Source organism: Lepisma saccharinum, chromosome 3, assembly GCF_977018435.1.
Source record: "Lepisma saccharinum chromosome 3, izLepSacc3.1, whole genome shotgun sequence".
Lineage (NCBI taxonomy): Eukaryota > Metazoa > Arthropoda > Insecta > Zygentoma > Lepismatidae > Lepisma > Lepisma saccharinum.
The window spans coordinates 99843221-99870234 of record NC_139231.1 but is presented as its reverse complement, the minus strand read 5'-3'; the positions used below and the strand labels follow the sequence as shown (position 1 = coordinate 99870234).

Below are 27014 nucleotides of genomic sequence, written 5' to 3'. Positions count from 1 at the left end.
AAAGTGGACTTAAAACATCAACTCAAACCAAAACAAACTCATTCGGGGCTGGGTTTTCCCGCTGCTCCTGCTTCGCCTCCCTTCATCCTGGAGATCTTCTGGGATCGGTTTCTCTCCCCCCTCAACTGCTGCTCTGACTAACTGATTTGTGTTGCTGGTGATGTGATGAATTTTCGTTGCCCTGACTTCTATTGGAGTTCTTGATTTCACTGGCGTTCTTCTTGCAGTTTGATTGTCACGTGTGTGCCTGTCGCTTGCAGTCATGGAAGAGAACTTTACCAGGGCCGTAGATTCCTGGCAGTGGTCCCATCGAAGAATCCGGGTGTCGATGTTGCTGACCTTAGGGTTTGTATGTGTCTTGAGACTGTCCAAGAATTTTTGGACTATCTGTACAATGACTGCTTCGATGAGTTCCATCCCCCAGATCTTCCTGGATCTGGCGGGTGGTTGTATATCTGCCATTCCCTCTGATAATAATCCTCGCTGCTTTCGGAAAAAGGGGGACAGTTCTATCCAATCCATTGTCCAACATCAGACCAAGGAATCGGGCGGCAACTGCATATGGTATTGCCTGCCCAGTCCCTGGTGTTGGTTGTGCTGTTAAGCCCTGTCGCCTCTGTTTGACAGGTCGACAAACTCCAAAGCAGTAGAGGAAGGACTTCAAAAGCTATCCTCGCAGGGGGAACAGAGATATCTAGCTATATCTCTGACTGTGAGTGACATATTATTATTAATAATAATAATAAATACCCTTCTTCCCGTCTCTGAACATTTGCATTTCCTTTTCTGTCTTCCCGATGGCGCAGTGGTAACGTCATCGCCTTGTGATCAATGGGTCCCGAGTTCGATATCCGGTGGAGGCACATGGCACTTTAAACTGTAGGTCCAGTCCCGATTAGCCTTTCTGTGTATAAAGTGGACTTAAAACAATAAATAAATAAATTAGTTTTCTGCTGTTTGCTTATCGACACAATGAGGGTGATTCGATGATTGATTGATTTGGTGTTTTAAGTCCATTTTATGCACAGTAAGGCTAATCGGGACTGGACCTACAGTTTAAAGTGGGATCCGAACCACTATGTCCCTCCACCGGATATCGAACCCGTGATCCCTTGATTACAAGTCAATGACGATACCACTTTTTTTTTTTTTGTAAAAAAGAAGGAATACCCCAATTCAGTGGTATCCCCCGTCATTCACACTTTTTCTCAACATTCGTACATATCAGTTTTTTATTTTTATTCTCGGCTTTGTCATTTTACGGACAACACAAATATCCAAGTCCTAGCCGGGATTCGAACCCGGGAACCCTGGCTTCGTAGCGCGCTATAGGGGCTATCCACCGGAAGGAAGTGCCTTCGCGCGGACGCCATACTTGTAGCACAACAACTTCCGGTTCGTAGGCTCACAACATGTCGCTAAAGGGAGCTGAGATTGTGTCATGTATGAAAGGAACGAATGGGTGTGTACAAGGAGGATGTAAACTACGATCAGGGCTAAATAATCTTTCACGGATTGCTCTTCATCCATTTCCTAGAGATCTAGGCGCCAAAATTATTGCATTCAAGCTGTCAGGCGTGAAAATTGGAAGCCCATTAGCAGGAGTAGACTCCTCAGTAATGACAAAGGATGTGCAGGAACCCAAAAGGTCGGGACTGAAAAAAAAAAATCCCGTTCCGATCCAGACTTCGGAAAAAGTGATAGAGTTTAAACAAAAGTAGTATATTCCCTACATATTTTTTTTTTGTACTAAATGTCCGAAATTTATTGAAATTAGCAGTTTTTATTCCAGAAATGCAAAATAAATTATCACCCGAGGGTGAAATTGTGTGTATAATTAACATTTTTTTAGTATCGGGTAATGTTGAAAATTTTCCGTTCCTATATAATCTCCTAATTTAGTGGGGAAATAACATTATTTTCCCGTTTTGAACGTCAGGACTTAAAAAATATCCCGTCCTGTTTCCTTCCCAACCAAAAAATTTGCGTCCCGCACCCCTCGCACTTCATTAAAGGTAGAAGAGAAATCATTCAAATCTCGATTTTCTCTCTGTTTTAGTGATATGAGCAAAAATATTCCTTTTCCTTTCAAAAGATGCTCGGTCATAGTCAGATAGGTTACATGTTATGTTCTTGAAGTACACACGAACTGTATTAAATTGTTGTGGAACCAGAGGAAATAAATTTTTGTGCAACCAGAGGAAATAATGCCGTATTACTTCCTAGTTGCTCATCCAATTGATATGCAAAGGCCTCTACTTTGCCCTGATATCTTTTATTCTCCTCGTCGTCAAGTGCTTTTATATGATCCATTTCATCCGATATACAAAACGAGAAGAAAGGCCGCAAGTACGTGCTTGAATTACCCGGCCACCGTGAACCGGAAGTTGTTGTGCTACAGTTGCACAATCAATTGTGAGGTTCGATATGTTTTTGTTTACTCGTGGATAGCCCCTATACTAACCACTCAGCCAAGGAGGCCGACTCACTGCGCCATCGGGGAGGCCTGATGATTCGATGACAACGATGAAGGATCACTTATAGAACACTCGTGTCCTGGCTGGGACTCGAACAAGAGAACGTCAGAGGCGAGATCAAGAGTCAACCACTCCACTCGCTTTTATTTTTTTTAAGAAGGAAAAGCAGTAGCTTTCCTGTCAGTCTCTTTCTCATATCAGTTTTACTCAATTCTCCACTTTCTCATTCAGGACAAAGACAAACATCTATGTCTTACCTGGGACTCGAACCCGGGACCTATGGTGTCGTAGCGCGCATTGCTTACCAATTGGTCACCGAGATGGCACCACTGAAGAAAATTGATTCCTCTAGTGTACGTTATATCCGTGCACGAACTAAAATCTGACAACTCAAGTTGTCAGAGAATACAGTTTTCTAGAAGGCCGTTGTCTCTTCAACTGCATATTTATTTTCTGGTCCATTTTCGTGTTTGTTATTTGAAGCATATTCAAGGTAACATATTTATTTGGCTATCGCTGCAGCCGATAATAGGTTACTTGAGCTTAACACAACTATTAGCTTTGTGTGCCACAATAGTGACGGATAGACAGTATTGACTTTTCTTGTCGCCTGTAAACTCCCACATTATGGCCATAATCTTCTTCCGTATTACACATTGATGTTTCAATTTTAAATTGGTGGTTTTGTTCTTTTCATGTTGCATAAGTATAGGGGTGTATGCGGTAGCAAGGCCCCCGCGGGATTTTTTTAGGGGGGGGGGGGCAGTGCTTAAAGTGCCAAAAATGAGAAACAATTGAGAGAATACGTATGCCTATATTAAAAAGTACCACAGTAAAGTAAACTATATTTGGGACATTCCATGTGAAAGTGCCACTGATCTTCAATTTTTAAAATTAAATGCAATGCTGTAACTTTATCCTATCTTGTGAGTGAACAATCTAAAATTGTCATTTCGATAAAAATTCAAGTATTAGTTACATAATGAAGTTAGAAAGTATAAGGTATTTTACATATTATTGTTCGTTTATTTTAACTTTTTGATTTACATATGTTTTGTATTGTCCCCCACCGACACCAAAAAACAACTAATTTCTCCTTTAAGTGTTACTTCCCCCTTAACTCCACTAGAATATTCAAAGGTCAACTACCTTCCCTCTTTGTCTTCAATAATTTGTTTTTCATCATTTGACAATTCACAGAAATTATAATAAATTTCATATAAAGTGAATAGTCAGTGTTTAATTAACAGTGTTAAGTTTCATATTTCATTGCTCAGAAACTGTAAGAAAAATATCTGTAGAATAGTTACTTCAATATCAAAAATGTAGTCCACTTCTTCCATCCTTGACAGTGGAATGCTCTATTTCTAGAACAAAAATTTTGTACCTGTTAATCAGCCAATCAAGTATTTTTTGTTAATTAATCCTTTATCTGCCTTCATGATACCCACTAACCTAGTATGTAACTTTCTTCTCTGTCATCTTTTGGTTTTTAGAAATTTTGCATAAATGAAAACACATATTTTAAAGGAGAGAATATTGGATAAGCACTGCTATCCCATCACCTGTTAGATCCCCACGGTTGTTTGTCCCACTATTCGTCTCCATTTTGTAAATTATGGATATTTTTAATATTTTTAAAGGTCAAGGTGTGTCGGAAAAGTTCGACGAATTATATTGTTACTGTTCGAGGTTTGTTTTACGTAAGTCCACTTTATGCACATAGATAGGCTGAACTGTGATCCATAGTTTAAAGTTCATTGGGATCCGAACCGCTGTGCCTCCTCCGGATATCAAAGTCGAGACACCCTGATTACAAGGTCACGACGTTACCATTACGTCATATTGTAACATCGAGTGAAACCCCATTTAGTTGAAAATTAATATTTCTTCTTCACAACGATGCACCATCTCATAACCCGGTAGATTACTGTCTATTCCCAAAGCTAAAAGTATCACTGGGAGGTACAATTTCCATTATTTCAAACCTCCAGGGCAAAGTTGTTGTACAAACCTTGTTACAGATGATTGTCACTCTACATTTCATTGATTGTAGGAATCATCAATTTTTTCTTACACACATTGTACATCCACTGTTCTACAGTCGTGGAAGAAATAATACTACTGGCATTAAGGCTCTGTGGGAAGTATTGTTTTCTATGACTGTAAACAATTACCACCCTATCCACATCGTCGAAGTAAAAAATAGCTCAGTCTGTGAGTATTAAAAATGTTATTTTTATGGTATTTTATAAAATAAAGTTTTCGTAACACGTTTAAACATTGTTGGCGCCTTGAAATTATCTAGATCACACTGCTAATGTGATGGCAATGGCTAATTGAATATAAAAATAATCAACTTTTCCTCTGAAGGCAAAGTTGAAGGTCTGAAAGCTATATTCACGTCCCCAAAGTGTGGTATCTGAATTCTTACTTAACATGTACACAAGTCATGCATAATCTAACGTAACCCAATGATTCGTAAACATGCCCTTACTTGTGGATATGAGTACAACGGCTGCAAAATCGCATAAACAGCTTGTACCTGAACACTTTTAACTTGATTCCTTCCAGCATACGGTCCTCTGCCCAGAACACAATTTTCTTGTATCGGAAGCCTTGGACAAATAACATGCACACTGTAGCAAACTTGGGCTGATACGTCTAATCAAGAATGACAAGTCATACAATGCAAAGACATACAAATACCAGCGGTAGATTGATGTAGGGGGAGTTGAAGGTCAAACCAATATAAGGGGTTTAGATAGATATCTATCCTGGTTCGCCCGAAGCTTAAGACGGATATTTCGAGCAAACGGTTGAAATAGAAGCCGTTGACGTCACATGTTAGTCTCTGCCATCAATATATCGCACTTGATTATCTCCGCCTTTTGTCCTTACGGTAAATCGACAAGTGCCACTTTCGTTTGTTAGATTGATCGATTGATTGAAGTAGGTTATTCTACGCCGCTTTTCTATTACTCTTGGCTAATCGCGATGACGAGGATGAATGATGATATGATGAAATTGATGAAGGAACACTCATGCCGGAATTCGATATGGAGTCATGGAGGTGCCCACTTTCGTTTGCGTTGCTCTGTTTACCGAGGCAGCTTAAATTTTGGTTTCTGGCAATTGTGAAGAAAACGAGAGGTGTATTCAGGGATACCGAGAGAATTTTGGAGGCCTGGGACATAGTTGATTTTGAGACCCTTGCTAAATCAGCTGTACAAAAATAATGAACGGGCGCGTTTCGCTTATTACTTATTGTTATTACTTAACAGTACCAAGCAAGAAAAATGAAGTATTATTTTTAGATTATTTTTCGAAGGTAAATATATTTTTCACTTCTGCACGTATTTAACTTCTTTATTTCTGTGGAGGGGCTAATCGAGTAAAGAAGAAAAACTAGATAAATAAATACTCTTTTAACCCAAATCAGAAAATGCCCCTCCTGTCTTCCTATTCGTTTTTTAGTGTCATCGCCAAACTTCACAACTGCAGAGTGTCAGTGGAATGGATAGCTGAACCAGAGATGTCTAGCCTCCGGAGGCCCATCCTCAGTCTCAGCTTCGGCCTCAAGGAGCCTTGCGACGCTGAGGCCGAGTTGGAGTTCGGAAGCTGAGGCCGTGTGAGGCCGGAGGCCGAGTCAGAGGTCTGAGGCTGAGGCCAAGTTGGAGGTCGGAGGCTGAGGCACTGTGAGGACGGAGGCTGAGTTGGAGGTCGGAGGCTGAGGCCGAGTTGAAGATTGGAAGCTGAGGCCCTGTGAGGCCGGAGGTCGAGATGGAGTTCGTAGGCTGAGGCCATGTGAGGCCCAAGGCCCACCTTCAACTCGGAGGCCGGGCCTCGCGAGGCCGACGTCAAATTGCCATCTCTGAGCTGAACTGAAGTATGATAGTTTTCTTACCGCAACTCTGGGTATGATCCTTTAGGCCGTTGTCGTCAACTTTTGTGCGAAACCTTAAAGCTTCTCGTCCATTATTGCGCTTCGAAAAGCCGTGTGAAACATTTTATATCCTTGTGATTTGGATCTTAGTCAGTGGACCACTGTCATCACTAGTGAACGGATTTTAAGGTGCAGCACCTCTCCAAAAATATAGCTCTTTTCATACCGATAGTATGAGATATGTATTTTGGGACATGAAATCAAGTAAAATGAACACACTTTGTTCAACCTTTTCGTGAGATTAGCACATTTCCCCCCTTTTTACCTCCTCTTTGATGCTTCAGCATCATTTTCTTCCTTTTCTTTCAAGTTTTGTTAAAAAATTGTACAGAAAAATAAACGACTTTCACTTTTCTTGAGCAGCTACATAGTCTCACTTTGTAGAGCAGAACGAGAGCTATAAAATGGTATTCCAGCCCCAACAGTTCCTAATCTAATGTAGCAAAACCCGTGAGAGAAAACACAAACTTCAACAAAACCTATTCGGCAGAACCACAGTTCTCTATGCGGTCCGCGCGCATTATATACAGAAGGTGCAGAAAAAGAGAGCATTGAATAAAGGCATTTTATCAGCACCTCTTTTTGCACCTTAAAATCCTTTCCCTAGTCATCACCCCACCCCTTCTTGACCATGCAATCAGAAAGTTCACGTGTAGTATGAGTGAATAATTATTATTTACCTTATTATATTAGGTTATATAATATTTAATCTCACATACGAGGTGCCACGAAACTCATTTTCTGTAGCGTAAAACGAAAAATTGCAGTGTCTCGAGCCCTCTGGGCAAGTTTCTGCTTCCGCCCTTCAATCGCATCAAGTGCTTTTTTAAAGTGTTTTGTTTAGGTTGGTTTAAATTCTGTCATCTTGAAACGTGAGGTGAGGTGATCGATATTTACTCTGTGTTAATCGACAACAGCACGTTCACTGCCAGTCCATTTTACATTGCATACGCCACAGGCCGTTGCCTTGATGTGTTGCGCACGTCAAAATCCGTTACCTTGATTTTGTTTATATCACAAGTATTTGTTATATTTTGCCAATGTACAATTCATTTTTGTTATTTTGGAGGAGATTTTGGAGGGCGTCACACGGTGTGTGTCACCGGCCTTTCGCATATTTTTTTTTTTTTTTTTGTGAGAGGCCAGTGTCACTTCTAACTGCAAAACGTCTGAAAAAAGGTATCGCTAAAGATAAACAAGAAACTTTATTATTGTTACAACAAATACCATAAATTCAAAACTGATAAATAATGTATCTTCTAAAAAATAAATTTGCTTTCGGAAGCACAAATTCAGACAAAACTATCTATTCTTGCACACATAAGACTGAAGGTTACTTCCAGAACAATGAACATGAAAAACCACTTCAATAAAAATAGTAACGTTATGCACCTACTTACAACTTTCCAAACACAGTCCAGCTTGATCTTCAGAGTCGATGCAGTAATATTGTGTTGTCTTCCGAATGTTGTTTTGGTTGCAAACTCTGCACCTTGTTCTGTGTGTTCTGTCAAGCTTAGATGGAAGATGTTCCATAAGCCTCGGCATTGTTGTAGGAGGTAAGGCTCTTTCTGATAATACCACCATCACTAGAATCGTTTCCAGTATCACCGACACCATCATCATCTTCACCATCTGAGTCATTCGTCATATCAATGCATCATACGTTCTATGCCAAGAGTCTTCCAAATCATAGCCAGGGGCAGGTTTCGGGGTGGCTGAAGCCCCTCCCCCCAGAAATCCTAATATATCAAATTTATATAGTGTATTGTGATAGTTAATTTTACTTCATTAGCAGAATCTTGAAGAGTTGTAATATCCTGAGAAATTCTCATGTTCAATGCTTCCATACTTCTTGTTCTTCGCCTGTAGATGGCAGCTACTGATAAGGGATGAACCCCACCTGCCCCAAAACAAAATCCCTGGCTAGGGGCCTGGAATCAACACATTTTTCACTGGAGATGCCGAATGATGCCTTGGCAATGTTATGTAACTTTGCTTCTTTCAATGTCCTCTTGTTTACCCGGTTAATACATTGTCCTTTTGTCTTCGGCGGCCCTGCAACATATGGTTTCATAGAAACAACACAAAACGCGTAATCACGAAACCAGTCGTATAAATGAATGCAGTAGTATGTCCCTCAGAGGCCGGAACGAATACAACCTTCCAGACCAATAACCGACTCACAACTGGCGAATGCTAACTAACAATGTCAGTGACACACACCGTGTGACGTCGTCTTCTCTTGGTAAAAGCCGATGCCACACGGTGTGTGTCACCGGCACTGAACGTGTTAATTTCACTTTTGGAAGATTTAAGGTTGGGGGTTGCCCCTTCTGCCCCCATTTAATCCACACAGATAATTTTGAAACTTAACTGTTGCGTATGTACATTATTGGCAATTACAAGAAACAATGCACATTATTCTCTTGGCAACGATGTGCCTAAGACGCTACAGAAGCAAAGCAAAGTAAGTTATTTTACGTAGATTATAAATGGAAAAACAAATCATTTTTCTGGTTTTCTATTTGTCCTTATTCATAGCTTTCAAACCTATCCTACATTAAGATGTTGTTGTTGTGTAATATTTTAGAGCTCGGCTAATTTCACTTCGTAATTTGTACTTTGAAACCTATTGGCAGTACTGACAAGCCACCAGTGTGCGCATTGAATGATCTTCTTACACACGGAAGGGTCCTGTGTCGCTTCTCACTTCTGTGTCGTGTGTCACTTTTCGCCTGCCGCTTGTCACTTCAGCCTTCTATTTTCTCCTTCTTCCTTTTTAAGTGTTAGAATCTTTTTTGCTGATTTCCACTTTGATAGTTCTTTTAATATTTTCGCTCTTCCTTTTGTCTCATTGCCTTCTTTACTTTCTCTCTCTCGGTTACATTTCTATTCCTTTCTCTTCTTCACTCCCTCTCTCTTTCCCTCAATTTTCTTATTCTTATTGTCTTATTTCTCCCTCTTTCTTCAAACATTTTCATGTTTGACCCATAGACATGACGTCACATTATTTTCTCCAACGCACAATTTTCGTAACAGCATTTATTGTCACTGAACCGCTCATAAAAAGCACTTCTAAGATTTGCACTATAGGAACAAAACACACGGCTGTGATTCTAATTCTGATTGATTCTAACAACATGATCTGCAGTCAAAAATTCTTAACATAAGAACTGAAACAAAAAATGGTTTTGCAAACTAAAAGTCGATTTTATGAAATGCCACTATTTCAATGGGATGTTGCCGACCTCCATGGTGGAGTGGTTAGTACAGCATGCTAGAATGCTAGGGGTTCCAGGTTCGAATCCTGGGCTGGGCATTGAAATTCCTTGCGGGTGCCCTTTCATAAATTTAATCATGAAACGCGAAGTAAAATAAATCAATCCATTCATTCATTCATAATTTCATGATATCAGCACTCATCCTCATCCTTGTGATTAGCCAAAAGTGGCAGAAAAGTGAAGAAAAATAAACCAAATCAATCAATGTGATGCTTTTGGCACACACACACACTTATGAACATAATATTCGACTCGATAATCAATTATTTCAATGGAAAGAGCCTCCCGATTGTTTGATGCTAACGCAGTTAGCCTCCAATCAGGGGGGGTTCCAAATGGAGGCACAGAGGCTGAGATTCCATTTTAAACTGTAGCCAATCTGAGCATAACGTGGACTTAAACATCAATTTCCGGAGCAAGGCGAGATCTATGTTTAGTGATATAACTATGTTTGTCCTTAACCATATTTCCACATGAAATAACATAAAACTCACCGTAGCTATAGCTATTCACGAAAAGATTTTGAATTGATAAAATCAGTGAAAGTAAGTGTCTGTATCACATTAAGTCAGGGCAATTTTGCTGTGTAAAATTCACGTGTCCTAATAATCCTAGGCTTTAATCTGGGCTGGTAGTATTTATGGAACATGGCCAGGATGTTACACTCGCCTAATGGGCACGATATCCCCAGTACCTGCACGGTGCAACATCCTCCGCTTAGGATGGCCTCCACTCCACCGTCGTCGACGTAGACACGCACCAGCACGGCAAACAACGGAGAACGACAACATTTCGTAATGTGCATAAATTTACCCATAATGCTAACTGTCTCTTCAGCGGAGAGATGAGACTCCATAGTTCTCAGGGATCGGGTGTTAGAAGAGCTTCTCCAAAGATTTCAGATCAAATGGGACCAATAGCTTTTACCTCAACAGAATAACAGGTGATGAAAATTTATATTCCAGTTTATTTCCTTAACAAAATAATAATATATATACACGTTTTAAAAACAAAACTACCCAGGGTTAACAATAATAAGTACCTTGAAAAGCTTACTCATTAATCTTACTAAAATTATCCTATACATACGACAAGTAGGTAAACGGAGAAACACATTTCTTACTTCAACCGGTTTCTCACAAAGCAACCGAGATACTATCCCATTATTAGGTGAGACTAAGCCGAAACTAAATATTATAAGGGCCTTTTATCTCTTTCAAGAGAATGTGGAGTTTAACTTCTCTATGGTGCTTGGACTCTCGCCTTAGGGGAGAGCACCTTCTCTCGCCCGAAGACGGAGCAGAACTTCTCCTCGGTGCTCGGACTCTCGAATAAGCGGAGGGCACCTTCTCTCCTTTAGGCGTTTGGTTTCTCGCAGTAGCGGAGCACACCTTCTCTCGCCCGAGGGCGGAGTAGAACTAACTTGCCAGCCAGGTCTTCGCCTTTATATATGGTCTGCGAAGCTAGCGTAAGCGAGAGGGAAAATCTTGAACTACTAATATTAACATTAAACAGTTACAAAAGTTGATTATACATTTATCATAGAAGCTAATAAACTTAGAGGTGAATCCGTGTTTACTTATGACGATCCGGGTTCGTTACAAGGGAAAATCTTGAATTACCAATATTAACATTAAACAGTTACAAACGTTGATTATGCATTTATCATAGAAGCTAATAAACTTAGAGGTGGATCCGTCTTTACTTGTGACGATCCGGGTTCGTTACAATAACCCTTCCTCTAGGGAAAAAGAAAAAAGAAATTTTTTGAGTTTAAATAGGTTACATGTTTTGCCAAAAGATTTGTTTTTTTCTTTAAAGAACTCTGATACTAAAACAAATTACTCGTACATGAGAACATACTCTTCAAAGAATAACATTAACCCTTCAAATTAAAAGTCCATTACGTTTTAGGAACTTCACAAACGAAAATCTCCTGGGCACTTGGATATGAAGTCTTCGAAGCGTAGTCACCCAAAATAGCCGTAAATTGAGGAACCAATAAAGAATCCTCAATGTTCCAGTCCAAAATTCTCACTACTGTTCTTACAGCCAGCTTCCAAACGAACTACTGGGTTATGTAGGGGAGAAAAAAAACTATCACGTTTGTTGAAATCTTGGAGCAGCTGATGGAAGTTTGGTCTTCGCCGAAAACAGTTTTCACTTATGGGGTTTCCATTACATCCCAGGCATTGGCCTCATTGTTCATTTCCTGGATGGTAGTCTCTAGTTTGCGGTTTTCAGCTTCTTCTTCTGATTTCTCAAGTGCCTTTTTAGCTTCTTCTGCTTTTTCAAGATGCCACTACTTGTCTTAGCTCCATTATTTCTTTCTTTCTAGCGCTCTCTAATTGAGCCATATCTTTCTTTCTTTCTCTGCTTCTCTTCTTCTATTCTTTCCTTTCGTCTATGTTCTTCATCAATTAATTTACGCTCTTCCTCCTCTTTCTTATCTCTAGTTCTCCTTTCGGCTTCTTCCGCTTTCTTTTTCTTCCTCTCCTTTTCATCTCTCATCACCCATTCCAATAGCCAATGGTCTGATGAAGTCGTACTAGGAGCACTTGGTTCTTGCCCGGAAGCCATCAAGGGTACTGATGAGCAAGTCTTGCATCTGGACTCTGCAGTGGACACTGAGGTCTCTTCTTGCCCCTTACATCTCCAATGGAACTTCTGGAGACATTGACAACACTGGAAGGACTTTATCTCTCCTCCGGTATCCTCACAGCATCCGAACCCAGTCTCTTCATCTACGGTTTTCCTCCTTCTGCTTCTTAAGTTCATACTTGACACGTCCCTTTCCATTTTGGAACACCGTCTATGGTTTCTCCCACTCCACAACACTATATCTTCATCTTCGTGAATTCTTTGGACGAACACTAACACCGACACTTATGAGCCCCTTCTAGTCCTTGTAGCTATTAGGCCCCACTGGCTTACTAGTTACAGTCTTCACAATTCGGGACCCACGTTATGAGCGCCAAAAACTTTTGCATAGGTGCTCACACTACTTTCAATAGTCGAATGACCTCCTGTTTTGCACAATTCTGGCCCCACGTTTGGCGCCAAAAACTCTTGCGTTGGTGCTCACACTACTTTCAACAGTCGAATGACCTCTCTGTTTTGCACAATCGAGCCCCACGTTGGGCGCCAAAAACTTTTGCAACGTTCCTCGGGTGCCTCCTACACACAATTACCACACTCTAAACACTTCAATTAGGAGGACGGCAAAAGTCTACCCATATGTGCTAACTTCTTACCTGTACCACGCACGTGGTCTTGCCTGTATCACCTTAGGTTTCGAAGAGATAAGGGGGGCAGGGAACATCCAACTTATTCGTCGCAGAGAGGCGCCAGGGGGAGTATAGGGATCTAATTTTATTAGGGATTTGATCGCTGCCGACGTTACGGGCTTCCCTGTAAGAAAAAGTAGAAGGCACGCGGTACTCCCAACCACAGCCGGGAACTGGCCGTAGCCAATCGGTACCCCCGACGAGCGGGACGCTTGGGTGGTAGGATCAAAGGATGCAGCGACACCCCCGGCGTTAGCTGGGAATTGGCAAATATACCCATGTCTCCTATGCAGTGACGGCAGGTTAGGAAGGAACGGTCCTGGTACTCCCAGTCAAGCCGGGCAGGTAGAACCTGAGTACCTGAGTATAATAGCATTATACCTCATACACCTGGTACCTGTAAACGTAAATGACAACTCATACGATCAGTACATATATGTATATTGGAATCAAAAGAAACATAATTGCACTTACAAGTCCCCACTGACTCATACGTGCACTCACTCACTCATTCATTCTCTTGGGGTATTTCCACATGAAAAATACACTTACAAGGTTCTTATTCGCCAACGTGCTCTTTCTTTTGTTAAGATGAAATTGAATTAGGTCGTTAGACCATGCTCCTGTGCTCAGTACAATCAAAATGCTCCAGTCTTCGAAAAACAATTATCTGAATGATAGGTCGGCGTGGTTGAACCTTTTGTTCACATTAACATACGCATCAGTACCGCAAGTATGACATTTTTACCAATTTCTCGGACGGGGGTATTACAGCAAGCCTCTCTCGTCCTTTGAAAATAATTACCTCTCTACAGGGTGATGCAATACTTAATTAGTCTCCAGCTGCCGGAACACTTTCTTTAACATCGGCGCGAGCAAAAATTACATTATCACTATACAATAGAGAATACCACACTTGCACGACCCTGGGCAATTTAACATACATATTCAACAATTAAAAGACCATTGTGAAGTTAATTGAAACGACTGGGTGGTTAGTTACACTACCATGGAGCACACTTTAAAACAAGTTACATGAAAATTAACGTAATAAAAGGAGATTTATCTTTAAATGCAGGTTATCAAAGACTAAGATTAAACATGAAACGACAATTTTTTTACTAATTACTCAAATGTAAGACACGAAAGTTAGGTTAGAGATCCTGAGTCACGTTGCGGATGACAAATCAATACGATTTTGGCTTTAGTGGTAGGGTGTCGACAGAGAACTAAACATTCGCACGTGGATGTCAACAAAAAGAATCCTATACCAGACTCGGCTACGTTGTCGAATGTTGCATCTTACTTGGTATGGTTAATCGCACTTGGTTTCATTGTGGCGAAAAATGTTCCTTCGGTCAGTAACCGCGGCAATGGACACTCTTCGGTCATCCTTGACACTTTCATTCCTCGGCTAGCGTTCTTGAGTCATCGCTTTCACACGTCGTGCGTCTCTGTGGTTGTTCTCGGGCGTCTCTTGCTCCGGCCTATTGTTTCCACTGGCGGCGGGCATCTCTCGAGCGTCGGTCTGGAATCCTCTCTCTCTCTCGGGCTTTGGGCATCTCTCAAGCGTCGGTACAATCGGGCGCTGTATGTTCGGGCAGTAGCGTCGTGGTGGATGGAGTTCGGCGTCGGTGTTGGCTGGCTTCTATGGCGTGGAACGTCGATGGTTTGGACGTCGGCTGGTAGTAGGACGTCGTCGTGGACTTGGGAGCCCGACGTCCCTCCTTCTCTTATTCGTCTAGCCGGCCATAGTTTTGGATAGTCCTCTTTTCACAAAACGAAGTAACTGCGTATGATCTCACCGAACCACCGTCTCACTTCGGCGTCCTCTAGTGAGCGATGTAGATGCACGTATCGCGTCTTACTGATAACCACACGTTGACGGTCCTCTTAAACACTAAGTCCACTGTAGAAGGAACTCCAGCACGGAGGTGCTCTCGCAACGAGATTCGCTGTAATCTGTGTTGAAAATCCTGAATCTTGCCGTTTTATACAAGATTCGAAAATTTCAGTTGGAAGGGACGCTAGGATGAGCTTGGCTTCGGTTCCAGCGGAGTACAATAAACTCGGACCTATTGTTCCAAAATGCGGCCGATACGCGTCTTCAGGTAGGAGCAGCGGATTAAGAGCTCGCCTCGCTGTCGCCTTATTTTGAGAATCAGGATTTCGCCTTGAATCGTCCAAAAAAACCAATTCGCTCTTACGTCGTGGATACTCGGTTAATCTTCTTGAAATAAAAGCCAGTTATCATTTTTAACGTGCCCCTTCTGTTGTCCAAGTTTCATGTAGATCCGCCAATGGGAAGCTGAGGTCGATGGTAAGGTCGATATTCGTACAGGTGCGACGTAAGGAATAAACCTTATTGCCGTGACCCAGAAACGGTCCCTAACTTTCGTTGTCTCGCTTGAATTTCATTTCCACAACAAATACTTATGAACATTTGATATGATCCTCCCGAATCATATTAAAGATTCGGTCATATTTAATATTATTCTTAATTATTTTGCTTTTTATATTCACTATAAAACGCTATGAAAGATAAGATATTTAATAGTTGACCTAATAACATAATTTTGTCATTCGAGAAGTTCCGTGTTTGTTATTTGCAAGCTTCTTGAAAGCAAAATCTTTCATTGTTGACAATTAGTCAAAAATATGTGTTCTCAGTTTTTGAATCAAACTATTATGAAAGCCATAAGAGCTAAATTTCAGTTGGAGTTATTAGTAATATAAGCCTTATGGACATTGGAAAGAAGTTTCTTTAAGAATGTGACAACTTTGTAGTAGAGAATATTACAGAAACTTCAAGGATCATAATTGTTGTTTTAGACAGAAAAATGAACCTTATGGAACATACTGTTTAATCTTTAGAATATTGCCATTATACACAAATAAATACAGCTTCGGAACCTAATTCTGGGGCATTTTCATCACCGACTCCGATGGATTAACATCTTAAATACTCAGCTCCCTTTATGGAAGTGTTCAAGAACTCAGTCTTCGTTCTCAAATTAACTTAGAAACATAGTTATTCTGTCGTATGGTTAGGTTCGCCCTGTGGACATGCTAACATGTCACCATACGAAAGAATAAGTTCATTTGAACTTTATTTTGAAGTTTTCTGAAATTTTAAATAAAATCTTCGCAAAATAATGTTAAATTTCGACTCAGAACTTACTGTTATTCTGACGCATGGGTAGGTTCGCCCTGTGGACATGCTAACATGTCACCATGCGTGAGAATAAGTTAATTTACGATTGCTTACAACTTTGTGATAATTCAGTTTGATTTCTTCGAAACTTATACGCAATATACATAATATATTTTCAACTTTGCATAAAGCACAGGACTTAATGTTATTCTGCCGTATGAGTAGGTTCACCCTGTGGGCATGCTAACATGCCATCATACGGAAGAATAAGTTCAGATTATTTCGTCTCCATGATTATTATTTATTGATCAGGTTATTCATTATTGATATCTGGCATGGTTAGTTTTCGCCCTGTGAACATGCTGACATGTTGCCATACCCGATATCAAGTTGATGTCTCTTAATATTTTACGAATTATAACAGTTTGTATTTCTGCACATATCTTGAAGCCAGACCATAATGTCCAATTTATATTAAATCGGAGTCAATTCTCAAAACATTCGCCAGTCATGTCAAAATTGTACTTCATTATGTCAGGGAGCGTTCATAAAGTTCCAAGCAAGCGCCTGGTCGTCTTTATTTAACGGATATGACAGCTTGATCCATGTTCAATAAATGTAATGTAAATTGCAAGAGTTGCGTCGATTTGATTATAAGAAGGAAATCTGTTCAGTCCTATGTTTATTGAAATCTGTAACTAAGATGTAAATTTATAAAAGTATCTTAAAAATAAACCATCTTAAGGAAAAGAATTGCCCATAAAGAAGCCTACTGGAGACGCAGATTTTCTTCAGAAACAGATGTTGTTCATTTATCTAATCTCCTTTTCCGTAGCCTATGCCAACATAAATTAAAAGAGTCGAAGCCTCATACCCCATGCACGTCTATTACCATTCCCGTACCTGAGAGTGGTCAGAGTATCCCATTAGCCCACTGAGGTTTAGCTGAGGTGAAGAAACAAATGAAATTGGATATTGAAAGGTGATTCAAGGAAATGAAAGATGAGGATGGATGTTTTGTCTTCATGATTTTTTTGTTATAGCTGCGCTTTTATGATTTTTTTTTCGAGGGCGATTGGTGCTCGAGGACGTTGACAACAGAGGGTGGCCTAAAGGTTCGATAGAGGAACGCCACGAAGCCTAGTTCAGCAACAGAGCAGCCAAAAGTGTCGCTATAGATGTTTCCGCTCACTTTTCTTCGTCTCCTTCGAAGTTCAGAGCTGGCGAGCGATCGAGCGCAGGTCTCTCCCAGTTATGCAGCTAAGCTCTGATTTTAAAAGGGTGATATTTGGTTTTATTTTATTTTGAGCGTTTTCCCTCAACATTAACCCTGCAAGTTTTGTTAAGTATCCTTCCTAATTTTGCGTAACGCTATGCGTCGCTCTTCCTAGTTATTCACCTGTTGACATATGCTGATAGGAATGTTAGCAACCCTGAAAGGCCTCCCCTGGAATTGGAGGAAATGAAATGAAGGGAGAGAGGAACCTTTCACATTCACATGACAAAACCAAATCTCAAACCAAAGTCATATTATGATTAATTATACATAATGAAAAATATTGAAATGTGATTTACATGTCACTGGATACCGTGACAAGGGTACATTAGATGTTTGACACTTGATCTTGCCTGCAAAGATTCTGGATTCATAAATTCCCGAAGTACATTTGGAATTCCTTTGTATTCTTTCATTTGTCTAGGCTAATCACCATTCATCAGATGCATTGCAATTAACCAAAATAGAATGTAAAACAACATTAAATAATGAAAAATAAACAATTAATTGTGCAACTCTCCAATCTGACAAATTTTCTCTCATTTCAGACGGCTTATTCCCCTCTGGCAATGAGAAATTTACGAGTTTACGGGATGCATTAATTATAGGTAAGACTTGCAAAAATAGAATGGAATTCAGTAATTGTTAAGGACGTGTATACTAGAGAACTCTATCCCTAGATCCTGAGTAGAATCTACTCAGCATTGTGAGTAAATTGCATCTCACATATCCTATACTTCTGTTCTGAATAAATTGTCCTGAATAAAAGTATATACTTGTTTGGCTTATTTTGGAAGTTTAAAGAAAATTGATAAGGCCTTTCTTGACTAAATAGAGTTAATACATGCAAATAACCATATTAGCGAAATAATACTATTTGCATAAAATTCATTTTCAACTGCTCCTCTTTGTCATAAATTAACAATCTGTAACATGTTTCATGTTCATTTTTACAATGTATACTCTTTACGAAACGATTGTTCATTTTTATATCTCTCTTGTAATCAAGGGATCCCGGGTTTGATACCCGGTGGAGGAAAATTGTGGTTTATAGCCCACTTTAAACTGTAGGTCTAATCCCAATTAGCCTATCTGTGCAAAAAATAACAAATCTCAAACAAAGAAACAAACACTATTATATCTCAAATTAAGATTATGAAAAAATCATGAATATATTGTTTACCTTTCATAATACAGTAAATAATTGAGAAAATCTATCACAACAGTAATTTTATATATTCATAATAGTTTTACTAGATATGATAAATTTAATTAATGCTTAATATACACAGCCCAATTGGAAACTAAAAATATTTACTGAAAGAACAATCTTATTAAACACTTTCTCCAATGTCATGGTTTTGGCAGGATATACAGTGCTTGGTTAAGTGAGGTCTGTGAGACACGTAATGTTTATTTATTTGAAATGTGCAAAAATCACATATTAACTTCTTGAAAATGTCAGTTCACATTTTCGGGCTTTAATTGATTGAATCAAAGTAGTGACATAAATATTTTTGGAGGTCATATTATTTAGTACGATATTTATTATTTAAAATTTTACCTCCAACAAAAATTTAAAAGTAAAATATATTTGCTACTGTGCTTTTTACTGCCTAAAACATAAAGAAAATACAACTTGGGAATTTATTTTCATCTTTTTTCAGGAAAGACGATGAATCCTACACTCAATGCAATACATAACAATTTAACTCAACTCAGAATTTGGATACAGCATGTAGCAGATTATCTAAGAGGCCAAACAGGACACAACTTGGATTATCTTTTCAATCAGGTTGTAGCTGCAGGGAATTCCATTAAATTTCTCACCCAAAGTTTGGAACTCTTGAGTGCAAATAGGATGAATTGGCCTTTTCGAACAACTCTGAAACATAACTGCTCCGTAATTGATTGCAGTTTACGGCAAGCACAATATGTTGTGTATCACACTTATGGACTTCTTATCAAAATTATTCCATCAAATTACACTGAAAAGTGGAAATCACAGCTGGTTGAAACGACAGCGATCCTTTACAACTTACATGTGCTTATGTTCGGCATACTGTTATGTATGATTTAAAACCTGTTATTCTTCAACAATTCTAGTGTGTCCAAAATACTGGTAGCAGCAAATAAAAGGCATGTTCTTTGATGTTTCCATGAATAAAGTAATATTTTTTTGCAAATATGAGTGTATTCTATTACTATTACAGCAATAAATATGTTTTGATATGTCAGTGATATTGTTCCTGAATAAAACTCAGATAGTCTAGGGCAGGATGGGCAATCCATATTTATATGACTAGCTTATGTACCTATTTTATTTTACAAAATAGAATGAACATAGCAAGATTTTCATTACATAAAATATATTGAATAGGACGTCATAAAGATACACATAAATAGTGAAAATTATGCTTTTCTACAAGTGTTATAGAAACAGACACTAAAATAAATACACTTCTTCACATTGTCATATCTCTCATATAGTGTATGAGTAATATATGTATATGCATTCACAAACAATTTTACACATTCTTCACTAAGATTAGTCATTTAACTATTCTTGAACACACTGCACAGCAATTTCCTTAATCCATTCATAAATGCTTTCAGTCAAAATCATTATCAGATTCTACAAATTAATCTGCCTTATCTTTTCTCTTTGGTGTCACCTTACTCACTTGAGTACGTACGACATTAGAAGCTGAACCTATAACTCCTGAACCCACCGAACATGTAGTAGAAGCAGCCCACTTAACGGTGCCTACTCCCAAGCCAACAGCACCAGCGCCTGTGGGAACAGAAACTGACAATAAGTTAAAAACATTCATAAATTCACTTATCGTATTCAGTTCAATGTAATTGTGCTTATGGTAGCAAGTGATTCTTTTTCAAATCATAAATTTTCTTTTTCTTTTCCTCTTCATATTCATTCAGCATTTTTATTTTTTAGAGAAAATGGTTGTCGCACCTGAACTCTGATCTTCCTTCAATTTGAGTTTTCAGAGGTAAGAACTCATTCTATTTTTTTTTTAATCTGAAAATTTACTCAAGTAAATTGACACAGGATTTCAGAAACCACAATCTATCTAACTTTAGAACTGACATAAAGACATTGCAAATGGAAATTTGTTCTACAATGCAGATTATTTAACCTACATGTCTCATTACTTGTATGTGGGTCCGTAAAATCATATTTTTATTTCATTCTTTCATTGAAAATACGGTGATTATTATTATATGCATAGGTTTTCTAAGATCATCTTTGTAACTTTCTTTCCTCTATTATCAATATTTTTAAAACTTTCTATTTCATTAATTCTTACTATCCGCTGCAAAGCTTACTTACCAACACTGTAAATTCCTGAAGCAGTTTTCCACAGCAAGCCTGAAGTCTTCTCAGGTTCTGAAAGACAGGAGTATAGAAGATAGCAATGAAGGCATAAAATTAGTTTGTAAAATTAAAATCAGTGCTCGAAGTGAGGGGGGATGCGGAGGTTGGTATACCCCAGGTAGAAAAATTTTCTCAAAGCATCCCTCCAGCTGTACACTATTAAAGTCCACCAATATTTATAATTTCTACAATGTGATGCGGCAAATCACGAATGAGCTGGAGTGTTAGACTCTTAAACACTGATAACCTTATGAATACATGCCATCACATGGCGCAGTGGTAGCGTCTTCGCCTTATAATCAAGGGGTCCCGGGTTCGATACCCAATGGAAGCATATAGTGGTTCGGATCCCACTTTAAACTGTAGGTCCAGTCTCAATTAGCCTTACTGTACATAAAGTGGAATTAAAACACAAACTCAATCAATCAATCATCACAGTACCTGTACAGGGTTCTGGGTTCCTTTCTGATAGGGTCATATTGTGGCACTGGTTTGTTGCCAGCATCTATCACGGGGCTCGGCCCAAGCCTTTACACAAACCACATTTATGTAGCATTCGACCAAGACAACTCCCCACTTTGCACACTCAGATATGACTCCTTTTCTTTGTGACTTTTCTTGCTATCCTCACCACTGGAAGCTGCTGGTTGCCGCTTGCTACTAACACTTTATACCAGCTTATGACAGATGAGTGTGGCAATAAGGAGAGTTATAAACTTTCCTGAGTAGCCAGTACTAGATCTTCATCTATTTGTCACATGTGTAATTACTACTTTCTTATTTAGGAATTCTGGTACAAAAAGGGGTAGGAGATATAATGCCTATCAATCATCCTTGCAAACACTGCAAATGAACTGTGACCTCCCCGATGGTGTATTGATAACGTCTTCGCCTTGTAATTAAGGGATCCCTGTTCGATACCCAGTGGAGTCACATAATGGTTCGGATCCCACTTTAAACTATAGGTTCCGTCCCGATTAGCCTATGTGTGCATAGAATGGACTTAAAACAAAACTCAATCAAGCTACCGATGGACTGAGAGTAAAGCATCCAAGCCTTAGCCAGAGACTGATCCCAGGACCTCTCATTTTCAATATTACTGCAGTGGCGGCGATTAGGAGTCGCGTGGCGGAGGGGGGGGGGGGGTTGCCCCCAGGTTTTGTTACTTTTACCCCCGCACTATGCTAAACTTTATCTACCAAACTGTCTTTGCCCCCAGTTTTGGAACCCAATCGCCTCCACTGTATTAATTGGCAACTATAGTACAATCATTATGTTGACAACTTTGACTATATACACAAATGTTTTCCATTTCAAGCTTAATATTTATACAAGTTATTGCAGTTATATTGTATCAATTAAAATTATTACATACCTTGAGGAGTTGTTGGTGGTGAGGAGTAACCCCCATTTTGTGAATCTGCTTTCTCCTCTGCTAAATGTGTTTCCTGAAAAAGAAACATAGAAAAAATATATTCGACTATAGTATTTAATTATTTTTAAAAAATGTGACGTGCAGGGCTCGAAATGGAAAATTTCACGAAACGGAACGCCTTATTTCGTTAACGTGGTGTTGTCTTTTTTGTTTTTGATTACTATACAGCGACAAGATTAAGGACTAGTGATATGACGCGATGTATTACAATTAATAGTTAATATTAAAATATTATATAAATATCAAACAATATAAAATACATTGGGCACGAGTTTTCTGAAATTCTCTTCCCTTTTTTAAAATTTAAACAGACAGTAATCTCCCAACTGGAAAAACATGTTTGAATTAAATGTATATCCTCAATACTTTATCTTAATAATACGTGCAAGTAAAATCACTTTCCATATCGTAATTTTGCGTATGATCAATGATTGAATTTATAGTTTGACTGACTTGAATTTTACTGCTACGAAAAGCACTGAAAAAGGGACGTTCACACACAAAAAAGAAATACTGCTGCTCGTTGCAGTTTCAGTTCTTCGTATTTGTTCCAAACTTATTAGTGAACAGATTACAGAGTAATCGAATTCACAAGTCACGACAAATAAGACAAATGATAAAAATAAATAATTAAAAGTAAAGACAAGAACCACAAAACGTCGAAAGCAACATAGACGCTACCATCGTTACCCCCACACCCCCTATACGCCTTCATGGCGTGGTGCTATGCACAGGGGAGCACTTTACCTTTTTATACTCTGCTAAACTTCATTCCGGCAACAACGTTATCGACGTACAGGGAACACTTACACGAATGCTATAATATGTACTATAAATAATAATTTAATTCACACTGAAAAGGAGAACGTAGTGATATATCTAAACAATTAAACGAACCGGAAAGATACGTTGCCATTTCTAACGAGACGGAACGGGTGGATATTCACGAACCGGAACGTTATTCCGGTCCATTTCGAGCCCTGGTGATATGTATGCAAAAATAAAATCAACCCTCAGTGACAAAAAGGACAGTGACAATGCGAGGAGGGGTTTGATGAGGGTTATAACCCCCTCCCCTTTAGCCTGACTTACCTAGAAAATTATAATGTCAGATATTTGAAGAGAGATGACACAAAATAAAACACTTGACACCAAAACGAAAAGCGAAATAAAAAGCAAATTCCCCTCGTATTGCAACACTGATTTAGTCTTTTAACACAACCTTAAAATCACGCTAACCCCATGGACAAGTGATGATTTGCTCAGTGCAAAAATACTCGCGTCTAAATTTTAAACATGACTTACCGACGGGAAGGTAGCGATTGCCACTAGAACAGCGTGAGCCTTCATCCTTCTGGGAAACCGACGGACGGACGGACTTCCACCATACGACACCTTCGAGACCGGGCGAAGTGAGAGGAATGTTTACGGAAGCACCTTCACTTCAAGAGGATGGGTGAAAGCAAAGGTGTCTGACCGATCCAACCGGTTTCTGCAATCTTCTTCGTCCGCTCAAGGTGCAAATACTCATGCACGCGCCAGGCTTATAAATAGAAGCTCTGTTTGCACAAGGGGAGTTCCACAATGAAGAAATAAGAAGGAACTGTGTTCTCTTTCCAGAATAAGTGGTCGAGGATAGACCGTTGGAACTGCTTGCTTTGCAAAGGAGAGGGATTAATAGCAATGTATTCGTGTATCATAGAATGTGCCGATGATGTTGAAAAGAGTAGGTAAATCTCCCTCCTGCGTATTGAAGTTTGTTTTAAGTCCATGACGTTACAGTTTAAAGTGGGATCCGAACCACCGTGCCACCACCACAGGGGATCGACCCCTTGATTACAATGCGGCAACATAATCACTACGCCATCCGGGATGTCCCCTTGTGCAATGCACCATGCTATGAAGACACGTAGGGGTGGGGTTGGTTCCACACATTCTCGACCCAAGGCATAGTGACGGTGATGTGATCAGTAGGCACGTATCTAGAACTATATTTCTAGAGGGGTCCGAACGAAGTGTCTCGCATATAATAATAATAACGATAAAGTTTATAATTAATAGCGTAATAAAATAATACGTACTAGATGAAAAATGCCTATTTATAATGTCTCGTATGTCTACTAATAATAATACAATTATTAAAGTAGGTAATTTATTAATAATAATAATTATTATTATTATAAAATGAACAGGTAAAAAGATGATAGAGAGCTCGTATACATTATCTAGCTTATGTCCAATTGAGAAAACTGAAATTAGTATAACAGCTGTCCTACTAAATAAATTAATGCCCAAATAATTACATGGATTGTTAGACCCAACTGATGAAATATGAAGTCCCTGATCAATATTTTTATCCTGATCATTATTATTAGTGGTACGCATACATTTTCACAGGTACTGTCGTAGTCCACACGTGCATACAAAAATGCTTTTTCACAATTACAGTGTGCCGACCAGACCTGAGGTATAAAAACAACAATAATTAAAACGACGGTATGTATTCTTCAGCTTCTTCCACTCTGTGGTGAAAGTTTGTTTGGAGAGATGGAAGATTCGACTATTTAATGAATCGTAGAGAGCTTGAAGCATGTTGAGAAGTGGCCTTTGTTCTGGAGAAAGTCTTGGAGATTTTGTGCAAAAGAAGTTGTGACGTTTGCGGTTGGTACATGAGATTCGGATATGAAAAAGTAGCTGGAGTTCATTAGTGAATAGTTGACCATTCATGATTCTGAAAAGAAATCGGAAATTGAAAACTTGACGGAGAAGAGAAATATTGGGTATTTAAAGATTAGGTAGAATTTTTAATTTAGACAGATTTGCAAGGGCCGGGCATCTATTCGAGTATTTAATGAATCGTAGAGAGCTTGAAGCATGTTGAGAAGTGGCCTTTGTTCTGGAGAAAGTCTTGGAGATTTTGTGCAAAAGAAGTTGTGACGTTTGCGGTTGGTACATGAGATTCGGATATGAAAAAGTAGCTGGAGTTCATTCGTGAATAGTTGACCATTCATGATTCTGAAAAGAAATCGGAAATTGGAAACTTGACGGAGAAGAGAAATATTGGGTATTTAAAGATTAGGTAGAATTTTTAATTTAGACAGATTTGCAAGGGCCGGGCATCTATGTTTAAATATTAGGATGAAGAAATTTACATCTTTGTCTTTTCTCTTTATATTTCTTTCACAAACTACGGTCCGCCGGCTCGGTGGCCGAGCGCTTTAAATGGTCGACTTTTAGACTCTCAGTCAAAGTTCTCGGGTTCGAGTCCCGGACCTAAAATGGGTGTTACTTGTGAGTCACCTCAAGAATTTCATCTAATTATCACTCGTTCTCATCGTCGCGATTATCTAAAAGTGTAATTTAACAAGCAGGATATTAAATTGTAATGGTAGAATATCGTAACAGCGTGGCTACAATAATAACAGATAATTTATTGTAATGACGATCGCAGCAAGTCGTGAGCTTAAATATAACTACATTAATTTATTGTATACCTCACCTATCATGTCATGCGGCACTACAGTCCTCTGCAATACTCCTCTTTTTACTTTCTGTTTTTAATTTTCACCTGACCACCTATGATTCTCATCTCTTCAGACACTTCCTCAATTTACTTAACCGTCTCAGTTGGGGACTTCCACTTCCCCTAACCGAATACATGTTTCCATCTAACATACTCATGGATAAACTTCCTTTCTCCATCCTTTCCACGTGCCCCATCCAACTTATTTTCTGACTGATTGATTTGATGTTTTAAGTCCACTTTATGTACAGTAAGGCTAATCGGGATCGGACCTACAGTTTAAAGAGGGATCCGAACTACTTGTGCCTCCACCGGGTATCGAACCCAGGACCCCTTGATTACAAGCCGATGACGTTACCACTGCGCCATCAGGGAGGCCAACTTATTTTCTGATAAATACATATTATGCGTATCTGTATTTGTCTCTTCATTCTTTCTTATCCTTCACTAGTATCAGCATATGCGAGTCCATTCCCTAGTTGAAAGAAAATGTAAGAAGAAGACATTTCGGGGAGCACAAGTCCAATAGTCGGTCCTTAAATACGCCACTGTGCCAATCCGAACCAAGTAAAGTTGTAATTGAAGTCATTGTGTAATATGATATGTGGCAACATTGAAACGTTCGATATAATGACTTGTTTATTTCCAACAATTTACTTCTTCTGATCGATACTATGCACCGAGGCTACGAACGCGTTGATACTGCCGCACATTCGCTATTTGCAAGTACTTACACAGAATTATGGGGAGCGCTGTTCTGAAACGGTTGATAATGTTTAACACATTCGCTTAACCGCTTGTAAAAACTTATACGCTTCACTCATGGGCATTTCTTGAATGTCAGGCTGTGTGAGTGTCGAGGGTTTCAAGATTACGTTATTGTAACACAATATATTTTCTCAGATCAAGGGCGTGCAGAGAGGGTTTTCTTTTGGGGGGAGGGGAGGATTCAAACTCTCTCGAAATATTTTTGAAATATTAGTTCTAAAGACTAAGCGCGAAAAATTCTCCACTTCTTGCCTAACCGATGGATGAGAATTGTGTAAACGGTTGGCTGTTCTGTTTAAACTTAGTAATAAGTATATATATATATATATATATATCAAAACGTCCATTGAGTTGGTGTTTTAAGTCCACTTTATGCACAGTAAGGCTAATCGGGACTGTACCTACAGTTTAAAGTGGGATCCGAAGCACTATGTACCTCCACCGGGTCACAAGCTTCCATGCGAAAT

General features: G+C 39.2%; 1 protein-coding gene and 1 long non-coding RNA gene across 3 annotated transcripts in view; one reads left to right on the top strand and one right to left on the bottom strand.

The window, feature by feature from the left end:
* The first annotated feature begins 8828 nt into the window (after positions 1-8828).
* Positions 8829-19590, top strand: LOC145985912 (uncharacterized). The gene is made up of 3 exons (XR_014441466.1): positions 8829-8893; positions 17973-18032; positions 19092-19590. It is a non-coding gene; the product is annotated as an uncharacterized LOC145985912 (long non-coding RNA).
* The window catches only part of LOC145985911 (uncharacterized), a 21217-nt gene continuing 13779 nt past the window's right edge, over positions 19577-27014 (bottom strand). The window contains exons 1-4 of one of the 2 annotated variants that reach the window (XM_083120048.1): positions 23562-23735; positions 22197-22269; positions 20777-20833; positions 19577-20218 (exon numbers count right to left, since the gene is read on the bottom strand). In XM_083120048.1, coding sequence (XP_082976174.1) covers positions 20067-20218; positions 20777-20833; positions 22197-22269; positions 23562-23606 — 327 coding nt within the window. In that variant the 5' untranslated portion in view covers positions 23607-23735 and the 3' untranslated portion in view covers positions 19577-20066. Of the gene's footprint in view, positions 20219-20776; positions 20834-22196; positions 22270-23561; positions 23736-27014 lie in introns of those variants that run through there. The other variant, XM_083120049.1, reaches the window with a different exon arrangement.